The sequence below is a fragment of the Hemicordylus capensis genome, chromosome 5 (assembly GCF_027244095.1).
Source record: "Hemicordylus capensis ecotype Gifberg chromosome 5, rHemCap1.1.pri, whole genome shotgun sequence".
NCBI lineage: Eukaryota > Metazoa > Chordata > Lepidosauria > Squamata > Cordylidae > Hemicordylus > Hemicordylus capensis.
This window is the reverse complement of record NC_069661.1, coordinates 149,436,617-149,454,384: the sequence shown is the minus strand read 5'-3', so window position 1 is coordinate 149,454,384 and position 17,768 is coordinate 149,436,617. Positions and strand designations below refer to the sequence as shown.

The 17,768-nt window shown below is 41.9% G+C and overlaps 1 protein-coding gene across 7 annotated transcripts in view; it reads right to left on the bottom strand.

Moving 5' to 3' along the window:
- GSAP (gamma-secretase activating protein) overlaps positions 1 to 17,768 on the bottom strand; it is a 65,920-nt gene that overhangs the window by 22,258 nt on the left and 25,894 nt on the right. For 6 of the 7 annotated variants that reach the window (XR_008307551.1, XM_053251317.1, XM_053251314.1 and 3 more), the window contains 10 exons: positions 17,498 to 17,575; positions 15,802 to 15,894; positions 13,405 to 13,622; positions 12,473 to 12,542; positions 11,060 to 11,142; positions 10,764 to 10,817; positions 8,091 to 8,219; positions 6,271 to 6,326; positions 2,503 to 2,534; positions 965 to 1,026 (listed from right to left, as the gene is read on the bottom strand). Coding sequence is in view for 6 of the 7 variants with exons in the window: in XM_053251317.1 (XP_053107292.1) it covers positions 965 to 1,026; positions 2,503 to 2,534; positions 6,271 to 6,326; positions 8,091 to 8,219; positions 10,764 to 10,817; positions 11,060 to 11,142; positions 12,473 to 12,542; positions 13,405 to 13,622; positions 15,802 to 15,894; positions 17,498 to 17,575 (875 nt within the window). In the remaining variant the exon portion in view is untranslated. The remainder of the gene's footprint in view (positions 1 to 964; positions 1,027 to 2,502; positions 2,535 to 6,270; positions 6,327 to 8,090; positions 8,220 to 10,763; positions 10,818 to 11,059; positions 11,143 to 12,472; positions 12,543 to 13,404; positions 13,623 to 15,801; positions 15,895 to 17,497; positions 17,576 to 17,768) is intronic. The other variant, XM_053251319.1, reaches the window with a different exon arrangement.

The window sequence follows — 17,768 nt, the reverse complement described above, 5'->3', positions numbered from 1 at the left end:
GTTGTACAAAGCAGGGAACCAGGATTTAACACACCAAGATTGAACTCCATAATGGAGCAGAGGCAGCAGGGCGAAGGAAGACACATGGGCTCATGTGAACTGGGCCTTTTAACATTATGCTGATCTGAGGACTGCTGCAGTCTTACACAGTGCAATATGGAAAAGCCATCAAGAGTCAATATACTACATTAAATGCAAAAATCTAAGTTACGCTATGTAGCAAGAGGTATATTAATATGAATTGTAATGGAGAACATTAGCACGCTTAGAAACTTGTGGAAAAAAGCAAGACAAAAAAAGTGGGAGCATGCTGATAAGCCGACAGCTGTGTTGAATCATGTACATCAGATAACAATGCAGATCAGATGCGACAAAAAGTCACAATGTCATCAACTATAGTGTAATGTGTAAATGTGTGTCAGCTTTGCAGGGAAAATAACGCCATGGTTCTCTTTTGGAATGTATGGTCTTAGACCAGCAGGTGTATAGACATAGGTTTGTGTTTTTCTGAACAAACAAATGAAAAGGGAATTATCCCTGCCCTCACTATCGTATAAAGGCCAATTAGCAGGCTGACAAGCTCAAAATCAGGCAACTTCCATATAGAGTAGCTTCCCTCTTACCAGAAACCTGAGAGCATGGGAGAATTCAGTGGTATTTTCTCAGCCATGTGATCTGAACATCCATGTTCTGAACATCCATGTTCTGATCACACTCCGATGTAAATGAGAGCCAATATGCATGGGGAGGGATTGTCTACCTGTAGTCATCTAAATGTTCCCGCTTAGCGTTTTGTTGGTCAACAGAAAAAGTTTTGTAAAGCAATTGAATTACACTGATTACATTACATGGTTTGGTAATGCTTGTTAAGTGTCTTGTGCCACTTAATGTAGAAGATTTACACTACTGACACATACTAGGTGGCATATAAATGCAATCAATCAATCAATCAATCAATCAATACCAGTCCCGTTAGCAGTTGTTGCTGGTAGTCATCATCTTGAAAGAAAGGAACTCGCTTTTCTTCTGAAATTAAAACCAGAAATCATATTCAGGGTCTGTGCTATATATTGGGGTTTGAAAATCTTCTGAAAACAGGGTCCAAGTTTTAGTATCTTCAGGGTGCGATGCAAAAAAGACTAAAGTGTCACTGTCAACAGTTTCAATAACCAGGAATGCCATAGTAAGGATCCAACATGGAGCAGGAAACACACAACCACATTTCAAAAGTTTCCACAAGACACCATACTGAAGTACAACACAAGTGATGATCCTTACTTTCGAAAGAGAGGCAAAAGAGTAAAAAATATATTCCTACAGCTAGTGAACACATATGTTGCTTCATGTGCTTCCCATATGCTATGCCACTCTTATGCACCAGCTATAGCTTACTCCCCTTATGATTGCCAACAAGTGTGACAGGTAAACATCAGCTTCTTCAAGACTGGCAACATCTTGAGAAGAGAGACAGATGCTTCCATTCCCCACAAGGCAGCATGTTGCCGGTTAGTCATGAACAATTTCTGGACAAACCCAAGAAGCATAAAGGGCACGTTTCTCTGGATACAATTCCAATTAAACTCAATAAAACCATGCATAACTGGCTAAGCCAGAGCTGTGCGATTTCAGCCCTCTTGCAGATGTTGGCCGACAACTACCATCATCCCCCGACTATTGGTCACTGTGGTGGGATGCTGGGAGCTGTAGTCCAAAAACAGGTAGAGGGCTGAAGTGGAACAGCCCTGGTCTAGGTCAAGCTCAGTTGAGGGTTATCGTTTCATGAAATCTGAGGAAACGAACACTAAACACTGACAGACTTAACATGTGAGCAGGCCTTTGGTATCCAAGAAAGCCCTTCTGACTGCCACAAGTCCCTTAGAGCCAGCAGGTCCAGAGAACTCACTGGAAACAATACAACATGCTTTTTGTTCTGAAGCTTGACATTTATAAAATTTGTAGCATGAGAGAAGCACAAATGATTATATTGTAAGATGACATCTGCTAATGCCTGAAGCAGAACTCTTCTTACTAGCCCCTTTGGTTACTTAAGTGCAACAAGCAGTCATAGTCTGCATGTTATGCCTCTGAATTGAATCAGAATTCGCCAATAGTCAGTTTTGAGATGTAGTGGTTCAAGGTCCTGCTGGCATTTTGAAAGGGGATGCTCCAGTCCAAAATAGACATAATCACATCATTTCGGCCTGCATGTGTGTTTTTATTTTATTAAACAGCAGTTGTATTTGTGGGGGGCAATTAAGACTGCCCCCACAATGAAAGGGAGTGGAAGGAGACATTACCCCCTTCTGTATGCTGCAATCCCATTCTGTTTCCACCCCAACCACCATCACAACCCCCATGGAAAGCTGCCATGGGGGGCCCTCAATCCAGATTGGGACTGCAATGGAGGAAAGGGATTAAATCCTCACTCCGCCTCCACCATGGCCCTGACCCTACCCATTCAGCATTATGCTAAAATATCACATTCGTAAATTTTCATCTTACCTGTATTCCATGTATTTAAGTTGTGAAGCACCCTAAGAGAAAGAGTCAAAGTTATTGCAAATAGTGTTTCAAAAGAACAATTGCCTTTTTATATATAAAATGATGGGAGGGGGAACAAAGGAGACCTTATGCCACTACCTTTGAATTCTGGAATGAAAACAATAGAAATAAATAATTTAGTCCAGTAGGAGGAAATTTAATTTATACAGTGTGTTTGTGTCAGCCTGTCTGGATTCCTCAGAGCAAACATGAGGCATGATCAATTGCTAGGGAAGATGCGGATCAATAGAGAAAGGCCATAGCTTAGTGATAAGAACATGCTTGATACATATAATGTCTCAAATTCAATCTCCAATTAGATAAGGAACCCCAGAAGTAGGGGTTCTAGGAAAGTTGCATACTCAAGATACCTTAGAAAATTGCTGTTTGAACTGATCAAGGGGTTGGAGCATCTTTCCTACAACAAAAGGCTAAAATAGGTGATAAACAAAAGGCTAAAAAAAAACCCTACTCCTAGTGAGGAGCCTACATGACAGAAGTTTATTAAATTATATAGGATACAGGCAAAGGTAAATGGAAACTACTTTTTCTCCCTCTCACAATACTAGAACTTGGGTGTCACTAAAATTGACTGATAGGAGATGCAGGACCACCCCACACACTTAAAAAGGGGGGGGAGGCTTGACAAATGATCTGAGAACATTGAAGAACTATTGGAGATAGGGATGTGCACAAAATCGGTTTGCCCGGTTCAATTCAAATTCAAACCAGGTTCGAACCAAGAGAAGGATGTTCGGTTTTGGTTTTGTTCAACCCCCCCCCCCAGTTCAGTTCAAACTCGAACTGGTTCGAACCAGTTTGAACCTCCAAAAGTGGGTGGGGTGGTAGCCGGCATCCATGGGTGCCTACCACCCAAACCCCAAAGCAATCGGATACTCGTACGATTTTTTAAAATGAATTTTTGAATTTTATTTTTATTTTTTCTCATAGGGTATAATGGGACTTGAACCAGCCCATTATTCCCTATTGTGGAGCACCCATGGGTGCCAACAACCACCCAAACCCTGAAGCAATCGGACACTCCTACGATTTTTTATGAATATTTGAAATATTTTTAATTATTTTTCTCATAGGGTATAATGGGACCCAAACCAGCCCATTATCCCCTATTGTGGAGCACCTAGGGGCATAAAAGTGGGGTGCCCAGGGCTGCCTATCACCCACAAAACCCCAAGGCAGTCGGACACTCCTCCAATTATTGGCGAATTTTAAAAGTATTTTTGAATTCCTCAAAGAATAATGAGGATTGCAGCAAATGTATAGCTTCACGTTGTGGGGGAAGGGGTGACCTACAGTGGAGTGTGGTTGGTGGTAGTTCTCAAGCGGGGTAAGGAAGCTATCAGAATTATTTGAAAGGAATTGGGCAAAGGGCTGATTTTTAAGCCACTTTAAAAAACGGAAACTAACCCTGTTCAGCTGGCCAGACATTAGCTCCCATTGTCAATTCATCCAATACCCACTCATTCTATCCATACAATTTTAATCAGAACTAGAGACACTTATTGACCATGCTATTAAGCAACAAAGCAAGACCCTGTTTATTCTACCAGCACGAGGCTCCTGCTTTTAGGGGGACCTCCACCAGTATGCCTAAAGTTCCCATGTCTAAAATGCATGGCAATACTACAAAGCCATGTTGTTTTGTCTTGTGGCTTGAGCACATTTTCTAGTCACCTTCAGTATCACTGAAAAGGACCTCCTGTGGCAAGCAGCCCCTGCCTCAGTCAGAATGTATGCAACAAGCTCATAAGTTGTCTCTTCCACTATACTGTGGGCCTTGACACCACTGCTAGTGGCTGCCAGAGTCATGGACACTCTCAACATGAGAGGGAATATTTATTTATTTATTTATTTATTATTTCAATTTTATTATTTTATTATTATTTTATTTTTATTATTTATTTGACCCTAACCCTTCCAAAATGGCTCAGGACGGTTGAATATCTGCATGGTAAGTAACTCTGTGTGATAGCCAAGGCCGGGATGATATGCAACCAAGAAGCCCTTTGGAAGAGATAGATTAACCTTTTAAATTAATTAACCTTTGGCTGAAAGTTTTTATTAGAGGGATTATCAACATTAATATTAAGAGGGCAGATTTCAGTCAGTATGGAAACCATCTTTAAAGAAGCTGGCTCTATATGGATTTTCAATGGATGCATTCGAAGATATGGGTTATGAATAGGCTAAAAGGGTTATGAAACACATTTTGGATGTAGAACAAAAACTGAGCTCCAGTGCCTTTTTGTGCATGGAGGCTTATTCATAGCAAGAATTCCAATTGTTGTTCATCATTGGTGTACAATATCACAGAGCTTCTGCTTGGGCACATCCACTGTAAAAGTGGGCAGATATAGCAAGATCCCAAATCCAGAGTGTTTCTGCCCTAGTGGAACTAGTGCTGTAGGAAATATTGGTCATTTATTACTACACTGTAGTTTTTAAATTGGGATTTAAGAGTAGTTTCAATCTTTATCTTATTAAATAAGGTGCCCGCTTGACGAGGTCATCTGAAGGGGCTCTGCTCCGGGTGCCGACAATGAGGGAGGCTCGGTTGTCGTGCATGCGGGACAGGGCCTTCTCTGTTGCTGCCCCCAGACTCTGGAATGTTCTCCCGGTGGCTATTCGCTCCTCGGTCTCCATCACAGCTTTTAGAAAAAGTGTAAGATCTTGGCTTTTTGCCCAGGCATTTATTTGATTCTCTGCTGCTGCTCTTTATAGTCTGTATTGCTTTTATTTTAAATTTTTAATCAGATTTGTTTAATATTTTTTTCACTTAATATTTTAACTGTGTCTTTTTTACCATCTTGTGTTTAAATTTTTTGCTGTAAACCGCCTTGGGATTGCTTTAATGAAAGGCGGTATATAAATTTAACAATCAATCAATCAATAATTAATTAATTAATATGCCAGATGGTAAGGTTGAATTGTATATTACATATCTTCTAGCTGATCCAGGATTTGAAGCGACATATAGTGTTGCTGCAATGCAAATTTGCCAACTAATCTTGGCTGATAATAAAGTAAAGTAAAGTTGTGCCATCAAGTCGGTGCTGACTCCTGGCGACCACAAAGCCCTGTGGTTTTCTTTGGTAGAATACAGGAGGGGTTTACCATTGCCATCTCCCACACAGTACAAGATTATGCCTTTAAGCATCTTCCTATATTGCTGATGCCTGATATAGGTGTTTCCCATAGTCTGGGAAACACAGCAGCAGGGATTCGAACCGGCAACCTCTTGCTCTCTAGGCAAGTTACTTCATCACTGCACCATTAGGTGGCTGATAACAGAAGTTAACTGCTATTTGTTACTTTATTAATTAAGCAACAACATCTATAGATTGTTTCATAGTACTGCAAGTTTTGGATGATATTTTGTATTCCTGTATATTACTATATTTCTGTACTGCTCAAGGACGGTAATAAAAGTATTCATTCGTCCTTTTTGAAGAAGCATCTGCAACAAGGTTCTCCAGCCCTCAGATGCAGCTGGTTTCTTGGCTTGGGAAGACACACATTTATAAATCTCTTCCAAAGGATATTGCAGTCACAGTTAGAAATCAATTCTCGGACAATGTCCTTAGCACCATGAACTATACAGGCATTTCAGGTATTTCACAACACAATGAAAACAAAACAGATCCTTTACAATGCAATCTCAGATTTAATCAAGATCAGGAAGATAAACATTATTAGAAGTCAACCTACTGTTTTGCATTTTCAAATATATTTTTCATATATGTTGCCATTCTCTCTTCGGTTCTCTAAAACAAAGTGTAAATTATTGGACGAAGAACTTTATGAGATGCAGTCAACCTTACTCCATTACCATCCAATGAGAAATGCTTAATGTAGAAGGATTGCTTAATATATAAAATAGCAGTCAACATACTTTGATCATTTAATCTGCTTCTCTAGAACAGTTTCAGATGCTTCCGATTTAGTGCTGTAGCACCTACAGAAGAACACAGCAAATGTCTCGGGGCAGACCTGTTCAACTTTGGGCCCCCAGCTGTTTTTGGACAAGAGCTTCCATAATCCCGTTACACTGGCCAATAGCCAGAGATTATGAGCGTTGTAGGCCAACACCTGCAGGAAGTTTTTCACATGGGGCTTTTAAAGACCTTTAACTTGCATCACCTCCAGAATGGAGAGGGTGCATCACATATCAGCCAGATTTACCCCAAAGTCCCTGCGAGTTATTGGGGAGCACTACACACACGATTCGGGATTTTTCACTGTGCGTTGGAGTGTAGCCCAATTTATATCTGGGGTTTTAAAAATCCACTTTTTGCATCGGTTTTTTGGGACAACTTTGAGTTCACCATATAGCCGCCCAGTAAACTCGCCGTAAAGCCTGCTGTGTGTAAAAGTCCCAGGAGGACCAAAGTTGAGCAGGCCTGTCTCAGGGAAAGGGTGGATACTATTCTCCCCAGAACATCCTTGCATTGGCTATGGGAAGCGAAGTCTTACAAAATACACAACCAGTTCCCTAACATCCATATGTGAATATTAGTCGTTTGTGAAGCTGCTTTATCTCGAGTCGGACTATTAGTTCATCTATCTTACTACTGCCTTCACTGAAAAATAGCAGATCTCCAAAATTTCCAACAGAGATCTTTCCCAATCCCACCTGGAAGTTTTTTCACACAAGGCTAAAAGCCCTTTAGCTTGCATCTCCTCCAGAATGGAGGGGATGCGTTCACATATCGAGCAGATTTACCCCGAAGTCACTGCAAGCTATGGGGGAGCACTTCACACACAAACTGGTTCTTCCCCTGCACGTTAGAATGCAGCCTGATTTATATCCAGGTTTTAAAAATCCACTTTTTACATTGGGTTTTGGGGATAACTTTGAGTTTGCAGTAAACCCTAGCAGAAAACTCATGGTAAAGCCTGCTGTTTGGAGAACTCCCTGGAACAGATGAGCTGTATGCAAATAAGTTCATCAGCTCCTTTTGCTACCTAGCCCTTACAAACCAGAGCAGATTTGACCATAAACATCAGGACTACTGAAACCGGAGTGTGAATTCCAAAATAAGATCTCTTAAAGGGCTTTCAAAAAGTTAGCATGTGAAGCCACAGCTGGGGAACTCCAGGGCTCATCCTTCCTGAATGGAAAGGCAACTCTTCTCCCTCCATATGTACAGAGCCACCAACCAGGATGGCGCCTACATGGTCACCCTGTTACAATGTGTAACCTTCTCCCTTACAGCTGAAGAGAAAGGAACAAATGTGACAAACTTATTTCTTGCACAAAAACCGCACTACTCCATGCCTGCCATTTGCCAGTCTATGTGGAAAGTGGCATTGCATAATCTGCACATTGCACTGGAATGCATATTGGCCCTGCAGGTTTCCAAAGAGGTGGCCTAACACTTTGCCAGTACCTGCCTCCCCCCCCATTTAAAAAACAAACAAAAACAAAACATTCCCTAGACATCCAGCAAGAGGTTTTACTTAAAACACATGTATACAGCTCTAAAAGAAGGATTCTACCACAGCATTCATTGCCTAGGTTAATTTACCTCATCTGAAAGTAGTTTATCCCATTCTTTTCTCAGCACCTTGCTGTTGAAATGCAAGCAAGGTTCTGCATACTTCACACATTCCAAGCTTGAACTCAGTTTCCCCCAGAAGCCTTTACAGTTTTGCACCTCCAATTAAGAGAGAAGATATGTAAGTTTTATCTATTATTATGTAAATTATTTTTCTACCACAACTAAAATAATGCAGAGTCCAGCATTATTTAAACACACAAACGCAACTAGCATTAATACCAAAGCATAAAAAACTCAAATGTATGCAGAAGGACGACAGCAAACACACACACATCAGCAAACAAAAGGAGAAGTCAGTTTAGCCCGAGTGCCAGGTTTTAGCCTGAATGAGTGCAGCACTGGAGCCTGATAAGCCTCCCTGAGAAGGGCCTTCCATGAAGCTGGCACCACTGTTGAAAGGTCTGTTTCTAAGGGGTGTTCATCAAATTTCATTTTGGCACAGGCCTTGGAGGAGGACTCCTGGTGGTGAATGGAGCAGGAGACGGAACATGTTCGATTGCAACAGGACAGGTTTTAAAGGTAAAGTGTGCCGTTGAGTCAGTGTCCACTCCTGGCGACCACAGAGCCCCATGGTTGTCTTTGGTAGAATACAGGAGGGGTTTACCATTGCCTTCTCCCGCACAGTATGAGATGATGCTTTTCAGCATCTTCCTATATCACTGCTGCCCGATATAGGTGTTTCCCATAGTCTGGGAAACATACCAGCGAGGATTCGAACTGGCAGCCTCTGGCTTGCTAGTCAAGTCATTTCCCCACTGCGCCATTAGATGGCTTTTTTTAATGACAGGTTTTAAGATGGCCTGAATCTGGTATGGGGACACTGGACACTGACTTTTAATAGAGATCTAAAAAAGAAAAAGAGAGGGGGGAAAGAACACATTTAAAGCATGCATACGTTTAGATAGAATGAGCAATGGCCATGTTTTCCTGGGGAGGACTGGACAGTGGAAACCCTTGTTTAAAGCTCTATCACAAGTCTGAGATATTGCAATAGTTCTGCTTAATGTGGAAGACAGTACTCAACAAAAACCTTGCCTGTTGCTCCAAGCTTTCACGTCAGTCCAACATCCTATTCACACCTCTCACCAACAAGTGATCTTTTGCATAATATACTCAAGTCATTTCCTATACCACCCACAGTTTCAGAACTTGGAGGTCTTGTTTTTTGCAGGAAGTCTGCCATTTGAGATAAGTCGAGAAGAATATAGAATAGTAATGACCTCTAGTGGCAACTCTAAAGAAATGCAACCTTACAACTATTAACCAGCCACTTGTAGGTTTGAGTATTTTAGATTTGGGATTATTCAATCACTTAGTTTTTCTCAAGAGGAATATTCTTGGAAAAACTGTACCAGCATGCCAGATCTTCATGAATTGTGTGTGGAAGATTTCTTAGGGAATCAGAGTGTGTGGCTCATGGATCTATCTTGCAAAATCCAGGTAGCTGTTGTACTCAGTCAGCACAATCATTTTATAGGAACTAGTTCAGCGAGAACTGCCAAATTATGGTTCAGCTATTGGAAGAGACATTGAGCCCTTTCTCACGATCAGTGAGAAGGGCTTGGTGGAGTGAGTTGGGGAAGGCTGCTCAAACTCGATCCCCTGCCCAGACAATTGCCAGCAGCCCACAGCAGCATGGAGGTTCGGTGGGCAGGATGCATCCTCCCAGCCCTAGGAACTCCCATAATGTACCGTGTGAGTGCACGGTGCATGATGGGTAACCTGGCAACAATGGCTGAAAGAAGCTTGTGCTGCACACGAACAGGGAAACGGAGTTAAATAAGGTTAAGAGGGTGGCTGTGCAGGCAGGTTTGCCATGGCAGCAGCCACTTAGCCGCTGCAGCTTCACACACCCAAGCAAGAGCGGGCTTGGCTGCCTTAGCCCGCTCTTGGCTGCTTGTGTGAACAGTCGCATTAGGTGCTCCTTCTTCCCCTTGCATGCTCTGATTCTCTCCTTTCTTCTCTTCCTGGTTTCCACAAGTCACACTTTCAATCCTGGTTTAGAGGCAAACTTGGTTTGCACATAACAGGGAGGGAGGGAGGGAGAGGCCAGCCAAGCACCAAAGCCCATTCATGAGAGCCAAACCATGGATTTGGTAATTATATCTGGACTGGGACAAAGAATCAGTCCGGAGTCACAGAATAGTTCCAAAAAAGACAGAACTAAAGAAATCAAAAGAGTAGCGTTTATAAAAAAGAATCACTTTGGAACTATAGTATGGCATGAATATCATATTTTTAAAAAACAAATCAATATTAAAGCTACTGCTTAAACTAGTTCCACATCTTTAACCTTACTTTAGATAACATGGAGTCAAGATTGGTTTCACAGGATCTCTCTTGACCTCAGGAGCACATGCTCCTCCCACCATCCCTTTTGGGGCTAGTCTCAGAAGAATTCTATTTCAGATTATGACTAGAAACAAGTCAGTTTACTCATGATGTCTGAACCAGCTGGTCCTGGCTTATTCTAACCAGAGTTCTTGAAACAAACTACAACCCCAACCCAAATCTCAGATTAATCTTGGCTCCATGTGACACCTGAACCTGTCCATTAAAGCCACCTTCATACAGAATAAGAGTGGTCACTGATATGCAACTCACCCATTCCACAAGCAATATTCTCTTAGGCATACTTACCTTTAATACAGGTAAGGAGATAATGTGAGTTTTACAAATTATTCCAGGGACAAGCTGGAATGAAAAAGTATAACAGTAGTATCTTAATATAGAAAAGATTGACTCCTTTTTTCTGGAGACTATAGTGGACTTTTTTACTTTACAATGAGCAACATTAATTTGTTTTATGCTGTAGTTCACAATATATGCATGCTTCAAGAGACTATTTTAAAGGGGAAAATAAATGTAAAGTTGGACCTGTGGCTTTTTAAAATAATGGGAAAACCTTCAGTTTTTAAAAGAACCCAATGCCTTACCTCATTCCAGCATTGCAATGATGTGTATGGTAGAAGTTTATCCAGGTTGATGGCCTCTGGACACATTCTCCAATACAAAGAACCTGGGGGGGGGGAGGGAGAGAGAGAGAGAGGATTCTTGATGAAGTCTTTTGGACTATAGCAAGTCACAGATTACATGGTTTACTCTCTTTGTCATTACTTCAGAACTGTATTTACATATTTGGTGGGGGTGAGGGTGGAAAGAGAATCCTCTCTTAGCAGTAAAGTCCGGATATTTTCACAGCCACAATTACCAATAGCAATATCATACTATTCTGGGATCCAAATCCTAGAACAAGGTTGTATTTTACATAGTGTGTTGGTGTGCAGATTTATTTATTGAGTAGATTCCCAGATGTTCTTTGTTTGCAAAAGGCCTCTACCCAGCATGAGACCAAAAAGACATTTTATTTTATTTTTTGTATGCAGTGAAAATGAAAATCCCAGGTAAGTGGGCATCGGAATTCAACCATAGTAAAATGCTTCAACCACCAAGGTTTTATACACATTCCACATATTACCCCTAGAAGCAGTCTGAGCCTCCGATAGCTTAATGACTACCTGTTTGCAGTAGTCAAGATTTGCCAGAAGTGCTCTGGCATTGTATACAAACACCTGAAGATGCCTTATATCATATTGCACGCAAGACAAGGCTTTTTCAGTGACAGGCCCCAGATTATGAAACTCCCTCCCAGAAGAGATCCATGATGCTCTGCCCTCCCAGTTTCCCAGAGAAGAGCAAAGACTGTCTCATTTGTGTAGGAATCTAATTTTTAAGTTGGGTGTATAGGTTAGGTACCTTGGATTGTTGTTGTTTTTTAAATTGCTACTGAATGTTTAACCTTTTGGTTAGTTATATGATTGCAGTATATGTTCAAGTTGTGATGCTTTAGCCTGTTGTACACCACCTTGGTGTCCTAGGACCAAGAGCAGCCTAGAAACTTAACTATAAATAAAAACAACCCCTCAGTCCCTAGGATAGTAGGATCCTCCATCTCTTCCCCACCAATACCATTATCCTCACGATCATGTGTAGTGTGTACACACACTCAACACATTTTCTTGATATTGATCAATGTGCTTTTTCTGTCTTCTATAGCACTCTTGTGCCTTATTTCCTGAAATTCCCAACACAAAGATCAACTATCACCCTAGAAAGTGTACTGGTTAAGCAGCATGAGATGCCAAGGCACTTTTGCTAGGAATCAAGTACACACAGAAGAAATTAACCAAGTCGTTTAAAGTTATCTCCGATTCAAGTACACACTTTATTTGTACAGATATAGCACTGCGTTGATATTCTGCCTAATGTTAAGCGCGTGCACATACACACACTCCAAATCACCATGCTCCCTTTAATTCTAATATGACCACAGTCCTAGAAATACGTACCGACGATAAATTCCTGTATGGGGTCAAACGCCAAACAAGCTGACATATTATCAGAAATCCACTGGATAACCTATTAACATTAGAGAACAAAATGATCAGTATAGCTTAAGTAGTGAAGAGATTTTTTTGTAAAAATGTCAACAAACAAGACCTGCAGAAAGACAGGCACCTTTTACTGTGGTGATTCTCTTTATATAGCAGGGGGAGAGTAACTGGCCCTATCCAAGCCCAGCACAGTACCTCCAGTGACTATTGCTGGTGTCTATCTTATGTTTCTTTTTAGATTGTGAGCACTTTGAGGACAAGGATCCATCTTATTCATTTGTTTTTTCTCTGTGTAAACTGCCCTGAGCCATTTCTGGAAGGGAGGTATAGAAATCGAATGAATAAATACAATTAAATCCCTGTGTTTTGGTTTCCAAAGGCAGGATTGAATTTATGTTGCCTATTACTGGCCAAGTAGAGGAACTGCAGACAACACAGCTTTTCCTCCCACAATCCAAAGGTGTCTAGTGGAAACCATGCCCAGTAGGTTTCTCTCTTGCAATCCATCTGGATAAATTCTACTGTATTTTAGTTCCTTGTATATTACTGGTGCAAGAGTAGAAATTTTCCTGGGAAGATTTTCTGGTTCTCCACAAATCGCTAACTTTTCACTTTCTCAATCAGAACTGTGGCCCAGCAGAACAGACAGCTTAACACAAACTCATACCCAACTAAGAAACCGTTCTCCTTCTTGTTAAAAATACTGAATGGGAGCAGGTAAAATGTTTCACATTTTTGAAACTCACTCTTTTCACATTACATCATACAAGTCTAGAGTATTGGGATATGCTAGAGCTACTGTATGCACTTGCTTAATAATAAAGGAATCATACTTTTGTACATTATGCGCAAAATGAATCAGCTGCATGGAATAGTCCTTTCCCCACCTGGGTTTCCAAGTCCACTGTACTGCCGATATGCAGGAGCACACAGTGCAGTGCTGCCAGTCTCTCACTATCCAACTTGCTGTTCCATAGAAATTGCAACACGGCTGGCTTGCTAATTTCAAGGGTAAACATTCTCCCTGTGCTGCGATCCAAGACCATAGACTTGAGAGGAGAAAGGATGGAGCTAGAGTGCAATCCATTAATTTCCGCATCCTCACCTGAACAACACAGGATTTAAGTAGTGTGTGTGTGTGTGTATGCATCAAAATATATAAATATCCTTCAGCCCCAAGGAATCCCAATGACTATGAATCCCCCACACAAATCAAAGCTTTTCACCCTGCCCTTACTCTGCATGCTTCAAAGCATCACTGATACCTCAAATATCTAGTGAATGCTTTTCAGGTAAGCCGAGTCAGTAGCATTTTTCAGAGACACTGCAAGGTTTGTGTCTGCAGATGCCAAACAGTGTGCATTAGGCAGGAATGTTTCTCTTGGTTCACTTGATCAATGCAAGATGGTACTGAACATTTCCACTAAACTAATTAAGAGCTCAGCAAACCTGGAGGATAGGTAGTGAAGAATGCAGAGCTCCACACCTTCATCCTTCTACTTTTCAATCTATTCTCAATTTCATCTGCCCCTCAATCCCTCTTCTCAAATCCAAATACCCACTGAAGCTTGGCAGGGAGCAATTTAAAAAAAAATTAAAATGGTGGCTTTTATTTGTGTTTTAATGCTGTTCACGATTGTTTGATTTTGTAAGCTGCCCTAGAACAAAAATAAAAGTCTCATATGTTCTGAGCAATTTGGATATGGAGATGCTGCTTTCTTAGCAAATATAATATTAGGAAAAGCTTTCAGACAGACTAAGTATGAAAATTTGTCACCAATCCCAAACCAGCTGCACAGATCTGAAAGATTCAACAGAGGATAGCTACCTCACTGAGCACATACACATATCGTACAAATACACAGTTAAGAACATAGGAAGCTGCCATATACTGAGTCAGACCAGCGGTCTATCTAGCTCAGTATTGTCTACACAGACTGGCAGTGGCTTCTCCAAGGTAGCAGGAAGGAATCTCTCTCAGCCCTATCATGGAGAAGCCAGGGAGGGAACTTGGAACCTTCTGCTCTTCCCAGAGCGGCTTCATCCCCTGAGGGGAATATCTTGCAGTGCTCACACATCAAGTCTCCCATTCATATGCAACCAGGGCAGACCCTGCTTAGCTAAGGGGACAAGTCATGCTTACTACCACAAGACCAGCTTTCCTCTCCTTGGAGAGTTCTGGGATGCACAATAAACAAGTATCAATAACTCCCAAGTACTATCTGGAAACAGGCTTCATTTAAACAAGGATCTTATTTTGTAAATATAATCTACTTTTTGTAGATTACATTTGGTGAGAGGACAGGAGGTGCGAGGAAATATGATGTTCCTTATGAAAGAACACATGTGTTTTTCAAACTGGAAATTCAAAAGATAGTTACAAGAAATGTACTTTTGCTTGCACTGCACTCTATCATATATACACCAGTACCAACTCAGTTGGAGGAAGAAATGGTCAATTTCAAGCTGAAAACTGTCCCTAACATTCTGCTGTGCCTCCAAAGTGCAGCACAAAGTTGGGGACAAGATCCTGCCCCTTCAGAGGAAGGTCAGATTACAACAAATGTTGTTATGGCTGCTGAGGAGAGCTGGTCTTGTGGTAGCAAGCATGACTTGTCCCCTTAGCTAAGCAGGGTCTACCCTGGTTGCATATAAATGGGAGACTAGATATGTGAGCACTGTAAGATATTCCTCTCAGGGGATGGAGCCACTCTGGGAAGAGCAGAAGGTTCCAAGTTCCCTCCCTGGCTTCTCCAACATAGGGCTGAGAAAGATTCCTCCCCACAACCTTGGAGAAGCCACTGCCAGTCTGTAAAGACAATACTGAGCTAGATAGACCAATGGTCTGACTCAGTATATGTATGGCAGCTTCCTATGTAGTCAGCTAGAATTTCTAAACCTCCACCCTTGTATATGCCAAGAAGGTCTTCTATGCAGGCCTTCCTGAAGTGAATGAGTGCTCTTGCAAAACACTGTCCTGGACAATTATGTCCTTAAATAGTATCTCTTTGTTTGCATCCCTGTGAAAGTGGCTGTTTGGAAGCAGTAGCACCCTTGCTAACAAGTGTGAGTTTTCATCATTAGAAAGTTGCAGGCAAGATAGGGTTAAATAATTTTTCATTTTATGCTGGACTGATCTCTTTAGTTCTTTATTTAAAAAGTCATCCCATCCATTTTGCATAAGTTATGCATATTTTGTTTCGATACAGGCACCTAAGCGTTACTGAATGAATTTTTATTAAGAGCAATTGCTATAGGACTGAGAGTTAAAGAATCCACTGTACCTGTCAGAAAGAAGTTATAGCATGTCAGGTCAGGATGCCGAGTGTTGAGAAGATGCAGGAAGTGTCCAGGCAAGTAGACAGCAATGTAATAGTCTGTTTTTAAAATATATACAACTAAAAACTTCTCAGTTTCGAGTACTTGCTTATCCTCCAAATTCAGGTTTGACAAATTGGTTATTTGAGATTCAAAGAGCTATGCTATTCGAAATATTCTTTGCATGGATAATCTAACCCAGAATACTTTCATCCCATCTATGTGCAACCAACATCATGACTCCCAACCCAATTCCCTTTGCCAGAAGGGGGAGAAAAACTGTATATAGGAAACACAAACACAAGACAAGAATAAAGTTACAGGGTATGTGACAGGAAATAAGCAGCTTAAGACATCCCAAAATGCACACAGTGATCTCATGACTATGGACAACTAAAGCTACTGTTCCACCAAATGAGATGAAGATCTACTCAGAAAAGCTGCTTATTTTGCAGTTAAACAGCTTAGAGAATATAGCAAACCCATGTGACACAAATCAAGGAAAATACAGATCAGCATCATTAATTGCTGTTCTGCTATTTACGGTTCCGCATATCTGCAGTTGCCTAGTTGCCACCCAACTGCAATACCCACAGATACAAAAGGGTAAAATTCATATAGCTGCGGTTTGGGGGTGGCTGTCAGCATTTTGTGAAAAGGAGCCATTTTGTAGCTCATTTGGTTAAAAAAAAATGTGAATAATCATGAAAAAAGGGGCAGATTTTGGACTTCAGGGGGACATTGCTGGACATGTGGAGACCCATGAAGCACAGTAGGGCACTTTTTTGCTATTTTTAGGGCCCTTTTTCACCGTTTTTCGCCATATTTCCAGTCTCCAGGAACCTAACCCACCCCCATTCCCACAATGCCCTACTGTATTATCCATGGCTCCATTATCCATGGTTGTAAAAAAGAACGGAACCCCCGCAGATAACAGGGTTCACCTGTAGGGATGTGCAAAGCGCCAAACCGGTCCGGTCTGGCACGGGGGGGGTTGTAGCTTTAAGGGCAGGGGGGTAGTACTTACCCTGACCCCCGCCGCTCTCCCCCCTCCGGCGCTGTGTTTTTTGACAAAGTTTCTGGGGCGGCAGCGTTCCTCCCTGCCGCCCCTGCCCCCATCGTTAGCCTGCCAAAGCCGAAGTAAGGAACATGCATGCGCCCGTTCCAGCGAGTGTGCGCACCCGCCACCGCCGCGTGCGTGCTCCGCATACGTCACATGTCAATGTGTGACGTATGCAGAGCGCGTGTGCAGCGGCAGTGGGTGCGCACGCACGCCAGAACGGGTGCATGCGTGCTCCTTACTTCGGCTCTGGCAGGCTAACGATGGGGGCAGGTGCGGCAGGGAGGAACACTGCCACCCCAGAAACTTTGTCAAAAAACACAGCGCCGGAGGGAGAAGAGCGGCGGGTGTGTGTGTAAGTACTACCCCCCCGCCCTTAAAGCTACAAACCCCCTCCGTGCCAAACCGCTGGACCAGCTCGGAACTGGACCGGTTCGGAGGCCTCCAGCATAGCCTCCGAACCAGTTCGGGCACATCCCTATTCACCTGTATGCATGTTGCTATTGTGAAAAACAGCTCAATGAAGGAACTTAATTCATAATTGTCTCTTATCTAGGAAAAACAGCAGCAGAGATAGGGACATACTTTAGTTATCAACTTACCAAGATTTAAAAAAGCCAGATCCTTCACTTCTAGGGAATCTGTTCTTTCCAGAGCAACAGTGTACATTTTACTATACCCTGAGAAGTTGTAAGAGACAGTCATTTCTGTACACTATCAATGAATCAGCTTTAAACATTTTTAAAAGTGTATAAATAGTACAAACACTGGCAATCAAAAGCAGCCTGTCTAGCTTTTGATCTTAAGCTAAAGTTTGCACTCATTCATCCCACTATTGTCCACAGTGTTACACATGGGCTTGTGAAAAGACAT